The 19,813-nt window shown below is 42.7% G+C and overlaps 1 protein-coding gene across 2 annotated transcripts; it reads left to right on the top strand.

Moving 5' to 3' along the window:
* The first annotated feature begins 87 nt into the window (after nt 1–87).
* TAF5L (TATA-box binding protein associated factor 5 like) lies at nt 88–19,506 on the top strand. Of its 2 annotated transcripts, none has more exons than XM_059841586.1 (5): nt 88–237; nt 4,302–4,446; nt 8,970–9,074; nt 11,765–12,489; nt 17,507–19,506. In XM_059841586.1, the coding sequence occupies exons 2-5, from the start codon at nt 4,305–4,307 to the stop codon at nt 18,302–18,304; spliced, it is 1,770 nt and encodes a 589-aa protein (XP_059697569.1). In that variant the 5' UTR covers nt 88–237; nt 4,302–4,304; the 3' UTR covers nt 18,305–19,506. The 2 variants fall into 2 exon arrangements, with proteins under 2 accessions (XP_059697569.1, XP_059697571.1); XM_059841588.1 differs by lacking the exon at nt 88–237 and adding an exon at nt 639–828.
* Nucleotides 19,507–19,813: the final 307 nt, after the last annotated feature.

The raw sequence follows: 19,813 nt of genomic DNA on the forward strand, positions 1-19,813 counted from the left end.
GGCCCCGGCCCCGCTCCCGCCCGCCCCGGCGTGTGTCAGCCGGGCCATGGAGCGGCCGCCGCCGCCCGCCGGGCCCCGGGCAGCACCGGCCGCGCCACCGGCACCGGCCCGCAGGGGAGGCGGCAGCGGCGGCGCGCCCGCCGGCAGCGCCCGGCTCCGCTGGGTGCAGTGACAGCGCCCCCCGGCCGCGCCGGCCCCCGCCTGCCTCCCGCCGCCTCCCGCCGCCTGCGATGCTCAGTGAGTGGGGACCGGCCCGGGGCCGCGGCCCAGGGCCCGCACGGGGGGCGCGGGGGGCGGGGCCGGCGGCGGGAGCAGGGCCCGGGCGTCCCGCGGGCCGCCTCGTGGCGGAGGCCCGCAGGCCCGGCGCGGCCGGCGGCTCCCGGCAGCTCCCGGCAGGCCGGCGGGGGCACCTCGGGCACGGGCGCGGCCCTGGGGCAGCCGCGGCCGCGGACGGGGCCGGGCGCGCGCCCTGCGCCCGGAGGTCGCTGAGGGGCCTCTGGTCGTGATACCCTTCTTTCCCTTGGAAAGTGCGCGGGTTTAATAAGCGTCTTCTTATCGCGCCATCTCTCTTCCCTTTTCTTTTTTTTTTTTCCCTCCTTTTTTTTTTTTTTTTTTTTTTTTTTTTTTAATATTGACAGGAGAAGGCTTTAACTTTGGCGTCCCTTCAGCGAGCGCCCTTCGGCCCGCGGAGCAGCCCCAGGACGGGCGCGGGGCCCCGCAGGGCTCCCGGCCCCGGTGACCCCGGCAGGGCCCACAAGCGAGCAGTGCCTGGTGCCGTGGCTCCGCTCGGCCCAGGAAGGGCCCAGCGGTGGCGGAGCCGGAGCCCAGGTGGTGTGAAGTGGGTTGGAGGAAAGCGTGTCCCGCAGGTCCCGCCGAGGACATCGGTGAAGCGCTGCTTGGCACCGACTCGGGGCCGCGGGGGGGTCGGGGGGAAACAATGTGGGATTGGCAGAGCGTCATTCGTGGATGGTGAGCCAGATCTCGGTCCAAATGCAAATGGATTCATGCTCTTTTAAAATCACAGCTGTTCCCTCTCTGCCTCTTCACATGAATGCCACTGCTCAGGCAAAAGCCTTCTTCGTAGTTCCTGCTATCCTATTTTCCTATTTTGCACCACCATCGTGCTCTCCAAGTCAACTTGTCATGTTTACTTGCCTGTTTTTGTGAATTGCAGCCTCTGCATGCGCGACATCCCTTGGCTCTTAGTTCATGGTTATCTCCATATCAGTTTATCCTTATGTCTTTTATTCTGAAATTTTGTAAGTTTCAGATTATCCTGATGTCACAAAATTAAAAATTGAGACCTATTATTGTTGGTAGGCCCCACATTTCACCTGTAGTGATAAAGGATAAAAGATATTTTTTGCTGTCCACAACTGAGACCTGAGACAGAGTTCTTATTACAGAAAATTCAAAAGATGCTTTTGTTTTATGCTTTTATTAGTTTGGGGGTTGGGTGTTTTTTAACTTAGCTCTCTGATGCTCCCAGGTCTTTCCTCAGTCTGTTGGAAGAAAGAGACTTGTCCCAGTGTCAGGACAGGAATACAGAGTCTTTAAAAGCAGTGTTTCCCGTGCTAGTTTTAACTTCTTTTTAGTGTGTCTGTAGTGGGATTATTTCAAGGCTGTGGAATCTGCCTAAACCTGTACCTGAAATGTAGCTTAGGCGGGAAAATAATTTCCTTGGCCCAATGCATAGTTCACACCTAACTTCAAGTTTTTCCAGGAAGGAGGAATTTGCAATGTGTTTTGTGTTACTAGCCTCTACTCTAGTTTTTTTTCGGTAGTTTTGGTTCCTCAAAAAAAAACTACCTTAACCTTTTTTCAGTGCTCCAGTTTGGAACACTGCAGAAAATGCTGCATTGTAGCTCTGCATTCTCACAATGTGATCTTTATTCTCTCTTTCCTTAACTATTTTGCTTATGAGTAAAATTAGTTAGCAGCATTAGTATTTATTATTCTCTTTGGCTGTTCGAGGAGAATGAGACAACTGGGACTTCTGAACAATTGTTTCAAGCTTTATGCATTTTGTGAACAGGGAACTCTGTATGCTTTCAGTTTGTTACATATTTTGGAGTTTATCCTCAGTTATGAGAGCTAGAATCTTAAAATTGATTGGAAGTTAAAAATGGGCAGGCTTGTCCTTTTATGCCTTTAAATTCTGCATTGTTGACCTGTTACGAATTGGTGTAGCTTGAACCTTGAACCAGGCTGACAGCATTTTGGGAGGCCATTCTTATGTTTATTTTATGCTACACTCTAATTTTGATAAAAGGCTCAGTAAAGAAGATTTGTAGGAGCGTTGGTTTTGCTCTTGCACATTTCATGAATGCTTTTCCTGCCTTGGTGACATTGTTCTTTGTAATGCTGAGTGTGAAGTATTAAGGCAAAGTGAAGGAAGAAGCAAAGAGCTGAAATTAGAGTATGGGTGACACTGTGTCTGATGCTAATGGGTGTTTCTTGATGAAGACACGTTTCCTTAAGATAGTTCCCGTTGTGTCACCTGGGAGTAGGGAAAAAAATCTCCTTGAGATACTGCTAACATCCCCTACTGTGACTGCAGTGGGGAGTATATAGGGGAGCAAGAAAGTGTACAGATTGCATAAATGCCTTGATGTGGACCTGGGCAAATCACTTGCACATGCGTCCATGCTGCTGGCTGAAATGCAGAGTGGTAACAGTACATTGGGAAGTTTAGTTAAGGGTGTTTTTTAGGAGGGTGCTACGTTGCTAGTCCATCCTTGGGTCCACTCCACTTCGTGGTCTTGATAAGAGTTCTGTCTTTCCTACAGTTTTGTGCAGCAGAAGTGTTACACTTGAGACAGTGTCTCAGATACAACTTCTTTAATTGCAGGGAAGATGAAAAGGAAGTTTGCTTTTGGAGTGAAAGAAGGTGTTGAAAACTTTTTATTTTAATGGGTCTATCTGAAAATGCTTTGAAAACTCCCACCTGTTGATGCCCCTTCCCCATGCTCAACAGTTACTTAACCTGTAGGAACAAATGGGAATCTTTTTAAGGGTTTCACCCAAGCATGTAGATTTGCAATTTCACGTGTTTGTTGAAAGTGAACTATTGCTGAAACCTTGCATCCTCATCCACTTGTACCTAACTTCACAGAAGGGTTATTTTTCTAACAAGTGGAATAAGCACTAAAGTGTGCATGGGTATTAGAAAAAAAACTCATATGTATTTTTAAAGCTGTCCTTTTGGTAGAAATAATGGTTCTTACGAAAGGAGGAAGGGCATCCTTGTCTCTCTCAGAGAAGTTGAGTTTCATCAGATTTAGGTGGTCAAATCAGGAAGCACTAGCACTCAGGAAACATTAATCTCATTGGTAGTTCAACACCTAACAGCCCCACTATCTCCAGGCAGGCTTTACCTGGTGTTGTGATAGGAAAAAACCCCTGTGGCTTAGTTCTGCTTTATTTCAAGTCTTACAGGTTATCTAAACTTTTGTGTAAAGTCGATGGCTATTGTGAAGGATTGGTGCAGTCAGCAATTACCCAAATAGCAAGGGAGCTATAGCATTCATCTTACCGAGATTCCTTTATTACAAGCCAGGGGCTAAAAGGTAGTGTTGGGCTCATTTTGATTTTGAGATCCTTCCAAGTGGTGTTTGTGAGGATGGGTTCCTAAATGTATATTAAAAAAACCTTTCAAATGTTATTTCTGTTTCAAACTTTTGTAAGAGGGAAACTTGGATAGGTCAAGGCAAGTGATAAAGAAGGCTCTGCTTTTAATTTCCCTCTTTTTTTTCCTGGGGACCATCTGAGTGAAGTGCCAGAAATCTGGCTCTAACCTTTAAGTTCAGCCAATAAGCTTTTGCTTCATGGACTCTCCAAATAGATTTGCTATATAAAGCATTATGTTTCCAAAATTTCCATCTTTGTATGTTAATTTCTCATTCCACTGAATCTTCTGGAGTTTTTTTTTTTTGTTGGTTGGTCAAGCAGAGGAACCAGAAAATGACTGAAGATTACTCTAACTGCTGCTGTCAAAACTCAAGGAGGAGGGATACTCCCTTTTTATGAGCTGTTTCACCATTGTGGTTTTAGTCCAGAATCCTCAAAACTATTTTTGATTCTTCTGTGAAATCAGTCGAATTAGGCAGCAAAATATCTTCAGGGATCTACAAAATGTCTGGGCCATAGTATTGAGAGGCAAATCCCTGAAGGTTCTGTTTCATACCTCAGCAACAAAAATACAGAGATGTTTGTTTTCAATCAGTATTAATGCAGCTACAGTCTAAGTCAATCTCAGCCTGGCCTATAAGAGTCTCATCACCTCTTTCTTTCCTTTTGAGGTCATGAAACGCGTACGCACAGAACAGATTCAGATGGCAGTGTCCTGCTACCTCAAGCGCCGTCAGTATGTGGACTCAGAAGGTCCCCTAAAACAAGGGCTGAGGCTGTGTCAGACTGCTGAAGAGATGGCAGCTAATCTCACAGGTAATCCTATCATATTTTCCATGACTACTTCTTGGCAGAGTTGTGACCACATGTGCTGGCAGCTATATGAATTTGTCTGCACATGGGACATTTCTCCTTTTGAAATTAAGAAATTTCTCACTGTTAAGTTGACGTGAATTATGAACTTTGGAAGAATGAAAATGTGGGTGGAAGTGTAACAAGGTGACGTTCATAGTCAGTGAAACATCAGGCTGAAATACCATGTGAGGGTAGTGGAAAATACATATGTTTTATCCCAAATAACGTAAAGTCTGGTGAGTAGTGGTGCTTTGGAATGGAAGGGAGAAGAACCTAGATGAGAAAGGAAGTAGAAGCAGGAAATTCTGTTGTATCTCTGTACTCCAGTAGAGTTATATCATGTGAATTTAAAGTGATATGGCTGTGTCTTTTTCTGGCATAGTCAGCTTTGTAGTTACGAGAGGTCTGCTCTTGTCATTTGGAAAAAGCCCAAAACCTTCAGTGGATGAGAAAAGGTATGGAGGGATATAAACTTTCTTCTCTTTCTTAAAGACTTTTAAATCCTGCCACACTGCTTGCTTTCCAAATTGTGTCTGTGACAGTTGTCATTGTAATTATTCTTTTTGTTTCAACAAACTCTGCTGCTGCTTGAGCACATAGAAGTATTGAAAGGATGAAAGCTACGTGGACATTATACAGATTAAATTTACTTGTAAAAGTAATAGAAAATACTGGGCTGACATTTTGGGTAAAGAAGCAAGGAGAAACTTTTTTCTCTCAATGAAACTGCTTAGATTATGACAGTATCTCAGACAAAGGGGAGGAGTGGTGGAGTTACTTGTAATACGACTTAATTTGACAAAATATTAGTAGCTATTTAACTGTGTTTGTGGTTAGATAAGGCTGGATGCAGGAACAGGTAAAATACTCTAAAGGTATTCTTTACCTTTACGTCTTAGTACTTTTCATTTCCTTGCTTTTTTCAGTCTAACTGGCAGTTTACTGCAATCTCTGAAAAAGTACCGGGGAAGATGGGGAAAGAATGGAACCAAAGTAAACTGCTGAATTGTTTTTCAATGGGAGATTTTTTTGTGAGAAGTGGGTAGAAAGGTCAGTGTCAAAACATGCTCAGAATGTGATACCAGCCATATGAGGAGAACACAGAAGTGTCTGAAGTAGTAAAGATGAACTGGATTACATGCCCCTTGCATGAGCACATGGCCTCATGCAAAAAAAAAAATCAATAAAGAGTGTGAATGAGTGTGTTTACATTTTGTCTTTTTTACTGAAAAAATAAATTTTCCACAAAATATTATTACTAAATTTCATGTTAGTCTGTATCCTCTTGCCAGTGCATGGTTTTTGTAGATGGTCATTGAGAATTTAGTCACCGGTTTTCATTGGAACTGAAAATGGGCTGCTCTCATGTGTTTAGCTGCTTACTACTTCTTGTCAGATGTGCTTGCAGTGAGCTGTCAGTGAGCATTCTGCAGTTCCAGCAATGACTGTTAGAAAAGTAAACCCAAGCTTGTTACTTAATCTGACAACAGATGCTGAAAATACTTTCTGCTGCAGTCATCTTAGTTTTGCAAACTGAGTAACAACTGAGCAGATTGCAAAGCCTGCAGTGCTTTATTTTGGGGAAAGTGATCAAATGTGTTTTTCTGAAGATGTTTTTGCTTTTTCCTTAGCAAAACTCACCTTGTTTTTTATGTTCAGCTCTATTGTTTGACTTTTAAATTAACTAGCCTGTGTGAATGGGAGACTTGGAGGGGACATCAGAAGATGATCTGGTACAACCGTTTCTGTGGGAGAGGGAACCCAGATGAGATGATCTAGAATTCTGTCTGATTATATCTGCAGTAAAATACAGCACAGAGCTTCCTTGTGATTATTCCATATTTCTCTAGAAAACAAGAACAATGTCTGAGGAGGAGTGAGTGACCAAGGAATAGGTTCCTCTAATACTGCCCATAGCACATATGAGTATCTGAAATAATGTACAATTATACATCATCATACTCACCTAAAATAGGAATCAGTTGCTGTTACACAACATTTACAGTAGTCCCAAATTTGTTACCTGGAAGCAATTCTGCTGGTAGCCAACACACAAGACCAGGAGGGTACTGTCCAAATCCCTGAGTTGGGAGTGAGCTCCTTTGAATTTCCTCTCAGGTTGCATAGCTGGCCACATTTACTGGATGTGAAGGAGCAGATATTTCCAGTAGATGTTCTTACGGCCAGTGGGAAAGATGGAAAAGAAACCGTGGTAGGTTTATTAATGTATGAGAAAGATACAGCCAGTGTTTTATTTCTACCAGGTGGAAAATGTGCATGAAATTTTACTCCTGTTTTGGAATCAGTTGACTTCTTGATCCTTTTTGAAGTTCTCATTGGTTTAAAGTTTTGGGAAGGCAAAGAATTAGAATTTGTTAGAACTGTCTGGTATGTAGGGTTAATTTACCATTTGCTGGATGGGAATGAGCCCTAGCATCGTTACTGAATGAATAGACCATAATGGTTGCCCAGTCAGACTGTTTCAGGACAGGTAGACAAAGATGATACTCCACTTTCTGAAGCATGAAGTGCACCTTAATTTTGGAATTAAGTTGCTTATGCAGAGAAAGTTGTGCCCTGGAGAAAATATCTCATGAAGTCTAGGCCTATGAGTTGAGCTTGCATAGCATGAACAGGGTGGCAGGCCATTGCCATTCTCACAGAAATGAGGCCACCAGATCTCTGTGAAGAGTTGACTGTTACATATAATCCTGTGATAGACAGCATAAGAGACAGGCCCTTGTATTTCTGTATTTCTTGGCTTTTACTAAGAGTTGTATGGGTGGCATTGGAAACTATCACTAAGTATTCTTGAGTAACTATATGTACATATGTGCAGTTTACCTTCTCATGCTGAATATTGATTATATTCAGTTTTACATCCAAATAGCAGAGCCTTTTACTTTGGGTATTGAGTAGTACCAGTATGTGAATGTGGAGTTCTTACCATCTTTGAGTTTCTGGAGCAGCCAGGCTGTAGAAAGCTCAGTGCAGCTGTGCCTTTGAGCAAGTTATATTCATTTATATCTGAACTGATTTAAGAGATGATATCATATTGGTGCTGGAATCTGGTTTTGGTTTGGTTTGGTGTTTTTTTTTTTTTTTCCCCCAAGAGAGGATGATGAGCTCAGCCCATCTATCTGTTTCAAGAGCTGAATTCAGCTTGCCAAACATACCTCCTGTATTTACATAAGCTGAAGGAAGGTAAACCTGTGTCTTACCAGAGAGAAAGAGAGAGAGGAGTGGGGGAAGAATAGCGGCAGGCTGCCTGTGTACCATGTGCTGATCTCTTTCTAATTAGAGGCATTGAGATGAGCTGGAGGCTGGCCTATCTCTCTTTAGCGTGTGAACATTTGATAATGTTGTTTATAGACTTCCAGGGATGTCGGACTTGTGCCTCTGTGCATGAGCCAAATGCTGGAACAAAAAGCCCCCCAGTCAATCAGAAGTAGAAAAGCAGAGGATGGAAAGTGGTGCAGGGCATGGAAGACCAAAATAAATTGAAGTGAAAGTAATAAAAATAGGGGGTTTGGAGGAGACGAGAGTTATGATTTGAAAAAAAAAAAAAAAAGGAAACTGAAAGGAAAGTAGTGAAACTCCTTGTGCTCTATTTAGAACAGCAAAACCTGGGTTTCTGATCACTGGCATTTGCATGTGCTTGGGGTTTCTTGATGCATGTCTGTAAACTTGCACAAAGTCCCCTGTGGATTCCAGGCCGTTAGCAGAGCAGCAAGGTTTGGTGCCAGAGAAGGAGAAGCCAATTCCCTTTAAACATTTTGGAACCACTTTTTCCAGAATCTGGTTCTGAAAAAGAGTTTAACAAGCCCATAACAACTGGGCTTGTGGTCAGTTGTCAGCTACCCCTCAACCTAAAATCCTCAGGGAGGAGGGCACATTTTGGTTAAAAAATACAGTGTTTGCTTAGACATTCAGTGTTTTCTCTACCACCTCTGTGAGACTTAATAAATTATAATAATTTGTTGTTAATTATAATCACCAGGACAAGAAATTTGAGAATCTGAAGTAGTGTCACTTTAGACCTGTTTGTGATGGTTGGTGGGACTCACTGAAAAAGAAACTATACTTTGGAGAAAGTTATATGTTGCTTTCCTCATCTTTTCTGAGTGTAAAGTTGTAAAACTTCTAAGGGGTCTCTGATGGTGGTTACACTGAACTTCTTGGGAATTTAAGGTTATATTTGAAAACTTGAAAATGTGTTCTGGGTGGAGCAGTTGAGTTGCTGAGATTTTTCGGGTGGGTTTTAGCTTTCAGTGTATTTTCTCCTTCATTATCTGTCTAGGTGGTTAGTGCCATGTTTAGATGCTTTGGACTATGTCATACCTGGATGGTTTAAAGATGAAATATTTTAATGCAGTCATCTGAGTGGCTGCATACCTTGGATTTTATGAGAAGCTTTGTTTTCAGACACACATGTAAAAATCCTTCAATCCTTATATAAAAGTTTTGCTCTTTTTATTTCACAGTCCAATCTGAGTCTGGTTGTGCCAACGTCGTGTCTGCAGCTCCCTGCCTGGCGGAGCCACAGCAATATGAAGTACAGTTTGGACGATTACGCAATTTTCTGACAGGTAAATCAGGAAACATGGAAGAAAACTGACTCTTTTTGTCATTTAAATGAGTAAAGGGTGATGTAGTAAAATTTGAAATCATGTCTCTAACAATGTTTTGATTTCTAGTTTTGAGATTTCTGTTAAAATAGAAATAATTCATTTTTTCTTTTTTAGTTGGTTTCTGTATGCTGAATAGCTTTAAGTTTTGTAGATGGCTGGCTCTTTGCCTTTTCCTATTCAAGCATTTGCCCTTAGTAGGTCTTCTAGACAATACCATATTTATATAGGCCAGGAAAGCAAATCAGTGTTTTAAGTGAAAGGCAAGTAACAAGAAAAGACTGTAGTTCTCTGTTGTATTCTAGTTTAAGGTTTTTAATTTCATCCATAATTGGCTTGTTTTTATGATGGTCTGGATTTCTAAGGGAGAATTTGTTCCCGTAAATTTAGCTGTACTGGCTTTGAGACTGGAGCAATACAGCAAAAAATTCTTACTCCATAATGATGCAGAAGTCAAATAATTATTTAATTTTTTTATAATTATTCTATTTTTTTTTAAACAAGTACTCTTGGGAATGTCCTTATTTCTTCTATAAGCCCCCAACATGAGAAGAAAAAAGAAACAGAATTTTTAAAGAATAGTACCAAGGAAAGTGAAGTTGTCGCACACAGTATTTGTCCAGTGTAGGGATTTCATCCCAGTGTGCATAACATTAGGATTATTCTTTCTGATAGTTTTAGAAAGGAAGGGAGCAGGAAGCCAAAGGCAGAAAATAATGAATTATTGGAGCCTTGTCATCTACAGCAGTTCAATACCTTTGCACTTTAGTATTTGAAGTAAATCCTTTTGGTTTAATAGATTTTTACAAGTATGATAGCTCTGTTGTGCTTGGTGAAGTGCTTAATGCTTGATGAAGTGCTAGGTTTTGGTATTCAGGTTGACTACTTTCATCTTTTTTGTCCCTCTTGCTCTAGTTTGATATCTTACACAGATGAACTACCTCTGTTTGTTCAAGGGAGTAGCTTGCCAATCAGCCACAAGGCACAGCAGGGCACTTCCCATTTCTGTAATGCCTGCCCCACTGAGGAGTGGGCAGGGGATTAGTGACACGGAGTAACTTAACTAAGTAGTCTCTTGTTCAACCACCTGTTCAAAGCAAGATGAGTGTTTGATCAGGTTGCTCAGAACCTTTTCCAGTCAGGTTTAGAAAATCAAACACTCTGGAGATTGCTGTGCATCTCTGGGGCCCTGCTGCAATTCAGTGAGAATTTCCCTTGCAGCAGCTTGCCTGTTGTCCTTCCACTCAGCACCTCTGAGAAGAGCTGGCTCCTTTTCCTGTATAATGTCCTACTGGGTACTGAAGGCAAGCAGTTGAAAACCCCCTTATTCTTCAGGCTAGACAGATCCAGCTCCAGTAACCTCTTCATATGTTCCTAGGGAACATTTTCTTTGTTCCTGTTTCTGCCAACTCCCCATCTCTTCCCTTTTTCCCCTACTACAAAGTGAGGTCCTTCCTCTTGTTTCATTTTTGGGCTAGTGCACCTGGAGAAAAAAGAGACCTGCTGACTGCTTACAGTTTTTACTACATGCACACCACTGTTTTCACTGGCTTTGGCCCAGTTTCAGTGGGACAGGAAGAAGAGTGATGCTCAAGTATGCAAATATGTATGCATACTCTGCACTCCATGCATACTCTGTAGTTACTCCTGTAGAAATGAGGCAGAGGCACAGTATGGACTAGAGAAAGTCTGGAGGAGTGCTCAACATAAAGGAAAAATAACCTAATGGAAAGGGAGGAAAGAGATCCTGGGTTGGTGAGTGGCAGGAGGGGGGAGCATGTTGAAAAGCAGCAATGCTTTTTGCATTTTGAGGATCAGCAAATGTTTGAGGATCAGCAGTGCCTATTTGTTTTCCAGTAATTCAGACCATTTGGTCCTGTGGTAGTAATTCATTGTGGCCCTGTTTGTTGCTATGGTGTTCAGCAGGCTCCACTCCTCACAGCTCCCTGCAGCTGGCAAACAGCCCCAGAGAAGCTGGGGAAGGAGGGGTGGAGCTGTTGCACAGATCAGCCTCTGCAAGGTACAGCACAGACTAATCGGGGTTTGTTACACTGTGTACTAGGAATTACTGCTGGGATTTGCCTTGGCAGAGAGAGAAAAGCATGTACTTGAGCAGGCACAGAAATAAAACGGGAGCACAGCATATTGCAGTATATTTTGGAAACTGTAGCTTCCTTTCCCCTGAAGACAAATCAGTTCCATCCAAAGCACCACAGTCACATTTTACAGAAGCTGAGAGGAAAAAAAAAAAAGCTCAGGCCAGATAAGCTAGGTAAATAATTTTGGCTTAAACATTTAAAATACTCTTTTAAATATAATTAATACAATTTAAAGTTCAGTTATCACAATGAGCAAAGGGTAAAAAGAGCAAACATTTTCTTTTGAAATAAATGGGAAAATTGAACTATCATGTATTTTATTTGAAATATCTGCATTTTGTTCTGACAAGGTACCTCACTAATGTGGCAATCTCTATTGTACCTCCTTGAGATGACAGAAGTTTGCTTAGATGTGCCAGCAAATGTCTCTTTTTTGCTTGCTTTCCGATGACACTGTCAGGGCTTTCTCAGTAGTCTCCTTGCTCTGTTTTATTCCCAGTAGGAAGTGGTTTGAGAAGTCATTCAAAGTTTGTTGTTGTTTTTTTAATATAGATTCAGATTCTCAGCACAGCCATGAAGTGATGCCTCTTCTATATCCCCTCTTCGTCTACCTCCATCTGAACATGGTCCAGAATGGCCTAAAAAGCACAGTGGACAGTTTTTACAGCCGCTTCCATGGCATGTTCTTGCAGAATGCCAGCCAGAAGGATATCATTGAACAGTTGCAGACTACCATGACTATTCAAGATATCCTGTCCAACTTGAAGCTTCGGGCTTTTCTGGACAACAAATACGTCATCCGCCTTCAAGAGGACAGCTACAACTACCTTCTTCGCTACCTCCAAAGTGACAACAACAACGCCCTGTGCAAAGTCCTGACCTTGCACATTCACCTGGATGTGCAGCCTGCCAAGAGGACTGACTACCAGCTCTATGCTGGTGGGAGTTCCTCACGCAACGAGAGCAACGGCCTGGAACCCAGCGACGTGCCAGCTTCCATTCTGCAGAACGAGGCAGCGCTGGATTTACTGCAGGACAGCATTAAACGTGTCAAGGACGGGCCCCCTTCCTTAACCACCATCTGTTTCTATGCCTTCTATAACACGGAGCAGTTGCTGAACACTGCAGAGATTTCACCAAATAGCAAGCTGCTCGCTGCTGGGTTCGATAATTCATGTGTGAAGCTGTGGAGCCTGCGCTCTAGGAAGTTGAAATCTGAGCCCCACCTTGTTGATGTGTCCCGCATCCGTTTGGCTTGTGACATCCTGGATGAGGAGGTTTGGATACCCTTTTTCCCCCCCTTCTACTGGCCTGCTTTGAACATGGATTGTTGAGTATGTAGTCATGTCTTAGGGAACTCTGAGGCCATTGCAAAACCTGCCTGCCTTGATGCACAGATTTGATAACCTTCTGTCATCCTTGTTCTTCCCTGCAGTGGTTGTAAGTGGTAAACTGAGGTGCAGTCCGTGCTTAGGTCATAGTTTGTTAGTCCTGGGTGCTGGTCCCCCTACTCCAGCTGTTCTTGAACAGATGACAGTAGGCAGGCAACCCAGAAAGGACAGGTGACTAGAGTACACTCTCTTCCCTGAGAAGCATGGAGCCTTCTTTGGGATGAGAAGTAGCTCAGAAAAGACAGGCAGAAAGGTTGGGTGGAGAGAAGGGCAGATGCACAGGAAGAGGAAAATATAGACAAAGTTAGGAAAAGAGCTAAAGAAGTCTGATCAGATGCCTATGTGCAAAACTGTATTTCAGGTGTCACCTTAATTTACCAGAGGTCCAGAGTTACGGAAAAATTATGCAAAATATCTCTGTTAAGGAATCTGAAGTGTAGAAACTTCCGAGGTTTCCTACTCCAGAATGCTGGAGACAAGGACAGGGATGTGTGTACTGTCACTTCACATACAGTGCTAGGTGGCATCTTTTACTTGACTTTTTTTTTTCCCTTTCTAGTCACACCTTTCCTCCCCTCTCCACACAACTGCCCAAGTAGCAAGTTATATCTGGTTAGAGATCAAAATTTTGACTCTTCTGTTGTTTAATCACTCTTCTCCTTAAAAAAAAAAAAAAAACAACTAACTCATTTGTTCTTGGGTTGAGTGTTTAGCAGGAGAGACACCCTTTTTTCCACTGTTTTTTCTTCTAAAGAATACTTAATGGCAAGGTTTTATTTATTTTGGAAGAGTGCCGAGAGCTTGGTGTATTTAGGGATCTGTGATTAGGAATTGCTTTGTTAAACAGCTTGAGAAAAGAGGCAAGCATCAAGGTGAGACAGCACAGCAGCATGTTCACTGTTTCCCAGGTTAACCCTTTTTGCACAGTGAGCAGGTAAGTGGGTCAGACTAGCCCAAAATAGAGTTATGAACTTGTTTTCATTGTAAACTGCAAGAGTTCATAGGGCATGTGACTGTGTATTGTCTATCACAGAAGCCAAATGTCAGCACCTGCAACTGAGGAAAATTTGGTAAATTGGCAGGTCACCTTCTTTGGCTCTGGACTGTGGAAAAGTGAGATATTGCCAGGTTATCAGGAGTGTGTGTATTAGTTTTTTTTTGGCATGTAGTCATAGACTTGCTTATTGTACATGTATTAGGAGACAGCCATGGAATCCTGGAATTCATGGAATCCTGAATGCAAATAGCTTTTGGTGGCTATTTGATGTTTTGTGCACATGTCTGAAGCAAAAAACTGGTCAAAAACCAGCACAGATCAAAGTCATCATTGCCCTGAATAATTTCCACCACTGACAAAACAAATAGTCACCTTAGCAGGAGTTCAGAGAGGATACCAATCCCAGCCTCAACACAAATTTGGTTACCAAATGCAAACGAAAGCACCTTGACTACAAGGAAATAATTTCAGTTATCTGGGAGCCCTAAGTGGAAATACACAGGCACCCACAGCATTGCAGGTGAGAACAGGAAAGTAATTGCTTTGATGCCATGGGAGAGGAAGCCAAAGATTCCAAGACCAACCAGACTACCTTGACTGGGCTGCAGCTCAGTGTGAGCAGGAGCTGTATTTCAGATTGTCACTGAAGTCTGATCAGTATCAATTCACGGGGATAAAGCTAATTCAGACTTTGACAAAGAACAAAAATTCTAAATGAGCTTTGACATTACTTCTGTGAGTTCTATGGAATAACTTGTGAGGATGTTAAAATTCAGTTTGGTTGATTTCTGTATTGTATAATTACCTTTGGATAATGTATTTAAATAGTAATGCATTAAATAAGTAGTCTTCAGCCTGTTTTTTTTTTTATTTTCTGCAAGGAAACCGATCCTTTTATGCAGTCACAAAGGTCTAAAATCATGCTAGTTTCAGTGGATGTTGTTCAGGGTGGCACTAAAGGTACTCTGTTGGGTTTATTAGTTCTTCTTTTAAGGGCATGTGTGTATATATATGTATATGTAAACCAGGTTGAGACTTAGCAAATGTGTTAGAACAACAGTTTTTTCCTAGTCCATGTGAAGCCTTTGTGTCACTAAGGTTCAAAATCATCTTCTAGGTGTAGTTTTACTAAATTTTGCTCTGTGTCATGCTGCAGTGTACTTCATTAATGTAATCTTGCTTCTTGCAAATAAGAGAGGCTTATTATTTGGGATACAGTAATTCTGTTTTCTTTATAGTAGCATGTCACAAATGCCACTTTATAGTCTCTCTTACCTTGGGTCCAGTATAAAAATGGAGTTTTGTAGCTGTACAAATGGAAGTATTGTTTGTCTCTTTGCAATTTTACCATGCTTATTGCTGGTACTCCATAAATCAGCATCGGAAAATAATGCTCTGTTCCAAGCCACAACAGTGCCAGCCTTTAAATCCTGTGAAGACTGACTTGACCCCATTTAGCTCTGCTTCTAAGGTTTTTAAGTGGCAGTGGTCCTTCAAGTGACAATGAGTGGGGATGATGCTGACACCTTGTAGTGTCAGCATCTTGATGGCAGATGGAAGGGAATTCTGGAAGGAGCAGTAAAAAATGTCCTGCAAAGTATGCCATCCTTCTTCATCATTCCCTGCTAGAGTATCTGCTATAGGCAGATATGAGGTCTTCCCTTTTGGCATCTTTAGAGCACTGCAGGATGAGAGAGATTATGACATCCAGGAAAACCTGTTACTGGTTAGAAAAAAAAAAGGGGGGGGGAGGAATGTGAGCTTATGGTTTGTTTCTCTTTGAGGCTATCATTGTTGCTTTTTGAGGCTTGGTGGCTGCACTTGCAGCTGCCTTGCTAATCTGGTCAGCAGACTGACTTGGATGGGGAGGAAACTGAAAAATGTGGTGACTCAGAAGCATTATAGATGTACTGTTTTCAGTGAGCTGTGACAGGAGTGTGCAGTTGGGTTAAGTGGGTGTCAAACAGAAAGATAAGATTTGCTACCTGTAACCATATAGGAGTATGAGTTTCAATGCTGTAGAAGGTGTTATCAAGTCTCCTGGTACGGTAATACAAGGAGGGAAGAGGAGGTGCTTGCAGACAGCCCATGTAGCCTTGTATTTGAATGCACAAAATTAGGTACCTAGACTTGCAAAATTTGCAGAAACTGTAGTACAATACAGGCAGCTTGAATGGGCTTCCACTGGTAACTTGTCAGGAATCTTATGGTCATAATTAAATAGTACAAAATGCTGCAGGTATCAGCCATTCTCCTTTAATGTGGCAACACAGCTTAGAGATGCTGTAGATTCCAGTAAGCCATGCTCTGAGGTAGAAAAGCAATTTGAGTAAGAATGGTGCTTTGCATGCTAGAGCCTGCAGTTTCTCTGCCTCACCTCCATAGCAGAGAGGAAGTTGGCTTCCAGCCACATCATAAAGCTCCCATGGGCACTGACTATGAAGAGAAGCAGCATTGCTAAAGATGGCTTGCTGCCTACTATGTACTGTGCTGTTGAGATGGAGAAAGGCAAGGAGATGGCCAAGTCAGAGTTTGCTCACCTCCAGCGTGAAATTTGAAACCACCGGAGGAGAAATTTATTGCTAAGCCTGAAGCCAAACTGTCTGTGGGTCCTGAGGCGTGGGAGATAGAGCGCTGCTTACAACACACTGACTTCTGCTTCTCTGACTTCTGCTGGTTGTCAACAGTCCAGCAGCCCTGGGGAATTGGGTTTCCTCTTGGGGCAGGAAGTGCTCCTTCTGCAGGAAATGGGCCAGTTCAAGATGATAAATGATAAAGGGCCTGCTCACAAACAAAAGGATGTTGTGTTGAATTTGATGTGCAGAGATTGTCTGTGAATGAGTGTTACTGATTCAGTACTGAGAAAGAGTGTCTTCCTGACAGCCCTGAGGAAGGCTGGTCTCAAGCTACTACGCAGTTGTACCCTAAGCAAGGGTTATCTTGTACTGTCAGTGAGACCCCAGCTTGTAAGGCAAGGACACTTCTGAGATCTGTTGAAACCTGTGTAGTCTGTAGCCTTAGACTGTCAAAAGGTGCTACCTGAGTAGGCTTTTAGAGACTCTTAACACCCATCAGGAGATTCCTTTAGCTCAGCTCACTGAATAGTCTTTAAACACAAAAGCCTTTACCTGTTGACTATCTGCCCTGGTACTTGAATTGGAGAATAACAGATAGAAAGGTATCCAGTGCCATTATTTTTGTGATTGTTTATCTTCTCCTACGCCAAAATAGATACTTTGGCCTAAATAAGCTGCATATACTTGCTATTCTTGAAGGTTGTTCTTGGAGGGTGAGGATGTGACAGCATCCTGATGGAGCTTGGAGGTAGAAATAGATGTTAGAACCTTGCTGTGTTTCTGTTCACATGTGGGATTGAGAAAGAATGTTAAGCAGACAGCTTGTCAAATATTCTTTGTCTTTCCATCTCCTGCCTTTTGTTTAAGACATCTGTGATTGTTTCCTTCTACTGTGAGATTCACTTCCAACAATGACCACACAAAAAGAGTAGATGCCAAGATCTGCTTTCAACATCTTAGCCAAATGTTTTTGTAGTAGAGTAGGTAGAGACTATGCATATGTTTTTAGCAAAAGGAAAAATGTCATTAAATATTTTTTCCCCTCTGTGCCTGCAGTCTCAGGTTAAGATGCCTCTGGACTGAGCATAAGGCTACCAAAATTAGTAAAAGTCTTATCTCACCATCTCTTTCAGTATTCACTTGTAGCAAGTGTACCAGCAATGCTGGTGTCTCAGAGTTGCAGAAATTGTGCCACATCTAAAGTAAATAAAGTAAATAATCTAACTTCTTCTGTATTCACACCCTCATGGTTTCTTCATGGAGGTTTTTATATTTGTTGAACAGATAAACACGCTTTCCTTCCTTGTTTCTTTTTCTTCTTCATGACCAGGAGGAAGAGGATGACAACGCAGGCACAGAAATGAAGATCCTGAGAGGACACTGTGGACCTGTGTATAGCACAAGGTTCCTTTCAGACAGTTCAGGACTCTTATCTTGTTCCGAGGACATGTCCATCAGGTACTGGGACCTCGGAAGCTTTACAAACACTGTGTTGTACCAAGGACATGCCTATCCTGTCTGGGATTTGGATATTAGCCCCTGCAGCCTGTACTTTGCCAGCGGTTCCCACGATCGCACCGCACGGCTCTGGTCGTTTGATCGGACGTACCCGCTGCGAATATACGCGGGCCATTTGGCGGATGTGGACTGCATCAAGTTCCACCCCAATTCCAACTACTTAGCGACGGGCTCCACGGACAAAACCGTGCGCCTGTGGAGCACTCAGCAGGGCAACTCAGTGCGGCTTTTCACCGGGCACCGGGGCCCCGTGCTGGCCCTCGCATTTTCCCCCAACGGTAAGTACCTGGCATCGGCAGGTGAAGACCAGCGGCTGAAGCTGTGGGACTTGGCATCAGGAGTTCTTTACAAAGAACTGAGGGGGCACACAGACAACATAACCAGCCTTACTTTTAGCCCTGACAGTAGTTTAATTGCTTCAGCGTCGATGGACAATTCAGTTCGGGTCTGGGACATTCGGAACACTTACTGCAACGCCCCTGCGGATGGGTCTTCCAGTGAACTGGTTGGTGTATATACCGGACAGATGAATAATGTACTGAGCGTACAGTTTATGGCCTGTAATCTTCTTCTAGTGACTGGAATTGCACAAGAAAATCAGGAACATTAATTTTGCTTTTTGGCTTAGGGAAGTGGGTGGGTGTCTTGTATGCCAGAGTCCATTGCAAACTGAGATTATTGACTGTGAAACACTTCTCTTCCTCTGCCCCCTTGAAAGGCATGTTCAGAGAGATGCAAATGCTTTAAGATGTCACAAAAACACCTGTGTTGTTGAACAGAATAAGGAAAAAAAGGAGGGTTGATGAAAATGCATACACATTCTAATTTTGTACTTTTAGGAATGGGAAAAAGGGGAGTAAATCCAGTAACTTGAGGAAACTGAAAGCCTGGCCCAGACAAGTGAAACTGCCAACCAGATAAGCTGGTGACCTGCACTTAAATATTCTTCATTGATTGATGGGCACATCTTATCTACTGTTAATTCAGCTTGAGTGTGTGGAGAACTACTGGCCCAGTGGTTTTTGTTTTGTTTTGCTTTTGCTTTCCTGGTATTGCAGAGGACCAGCATTTTTAAGACCCTTCTATTAGAAGAACATTATGTATTTTCTACAGTGATAGTAGTCCTAAGTATTTCAGCTCCCTATAGCACTTCCGGAATATTTTGGACTAAATAAGTAGAAAATACCCTTGTTCTTTTTCAGTAAGGGCAAGGAAATCTGACCTCAGTTGGGGCCCATCTCTGCATTGTTGTTTGGGTTTGGTTCCTGGTACTAGCTGTGATTATGTGTATTTATGTTCCATTAATTAGGAAATTTTCTGACTCTGGTTGCACTGTGTTTTGAGGATGGGAAGATAGTGGGGACAGAGTGGTGGCTTTAAGAATAACTAACAACTTGCCTTGTCTGGAGGGAAGGCACCATAGAATGGAAACAGCCAAGTTTGGACTCCTATGGAAACAGGGCATGGCAACCCACCACTGCACCTCACGGAAAGATTTCCATAAATGGAAGTTGGCAGTCTAGGGAGAGGAGGATGAGGAGAAACACACAAAGTGACATGGGAAAAAATAGTATTACTAAATTATTGTGTGTACACAGAGGCAGCTCTGCCAGTGTTGGATTTTTCTCAAATGTTGCAATACCGGTTTCATGAACATTTTGTGAGATAAATCATCAGCATTTACAAGGATCTGCAGAAAAAGCACGTTCTAGTTTGTCATTTGGAGAGATTAAATATTTCTGCTTTCTGGAAAGAGTTATTTTGTATTTTGTTTTCTATTAAAAGCATTTAGTTTAAAAAGAAAAATAAAAATTGTTTGGTCCCTTTCTGGGAAGTTCACTCTGACTTGTATGAGAAGAAGAGGGAAACAGCTTCCCCTACACTGCATGAGACAGACCCGCTTGGAGGCTGAATCTGGTGGTCTCGCTCACTTGGTGCTGATTTGATGTCACCCTACTTGTTTTCCACAGAGCTGATGGGACGCATCATGGAGTGGGATATTGATACAGCTTTGTAGGCCAGCTGATATATATGGGGAAGATCTAGGTACGCCCTGACATTAACACTGTGCACCAGAAGGCCTCATTCTGTAGTACTACATGACCTTTACTTTGTGGTT

The sequence above is a fragment of the Haemorhous mexicanus genome, chromosome 3 (genome assembly GCF_027477595.1).
Source record: "Haemorhous mexicanus isolate bHaeMex1 chromosome 3, bHaeMex1.pri, whole genome shotgun sequence".
NCBI lineage: Eukaryota > Metazoa > Chordata > Aves > Passeriformes > Fringillidae > Haemorhous > Haemorhous mexicanus.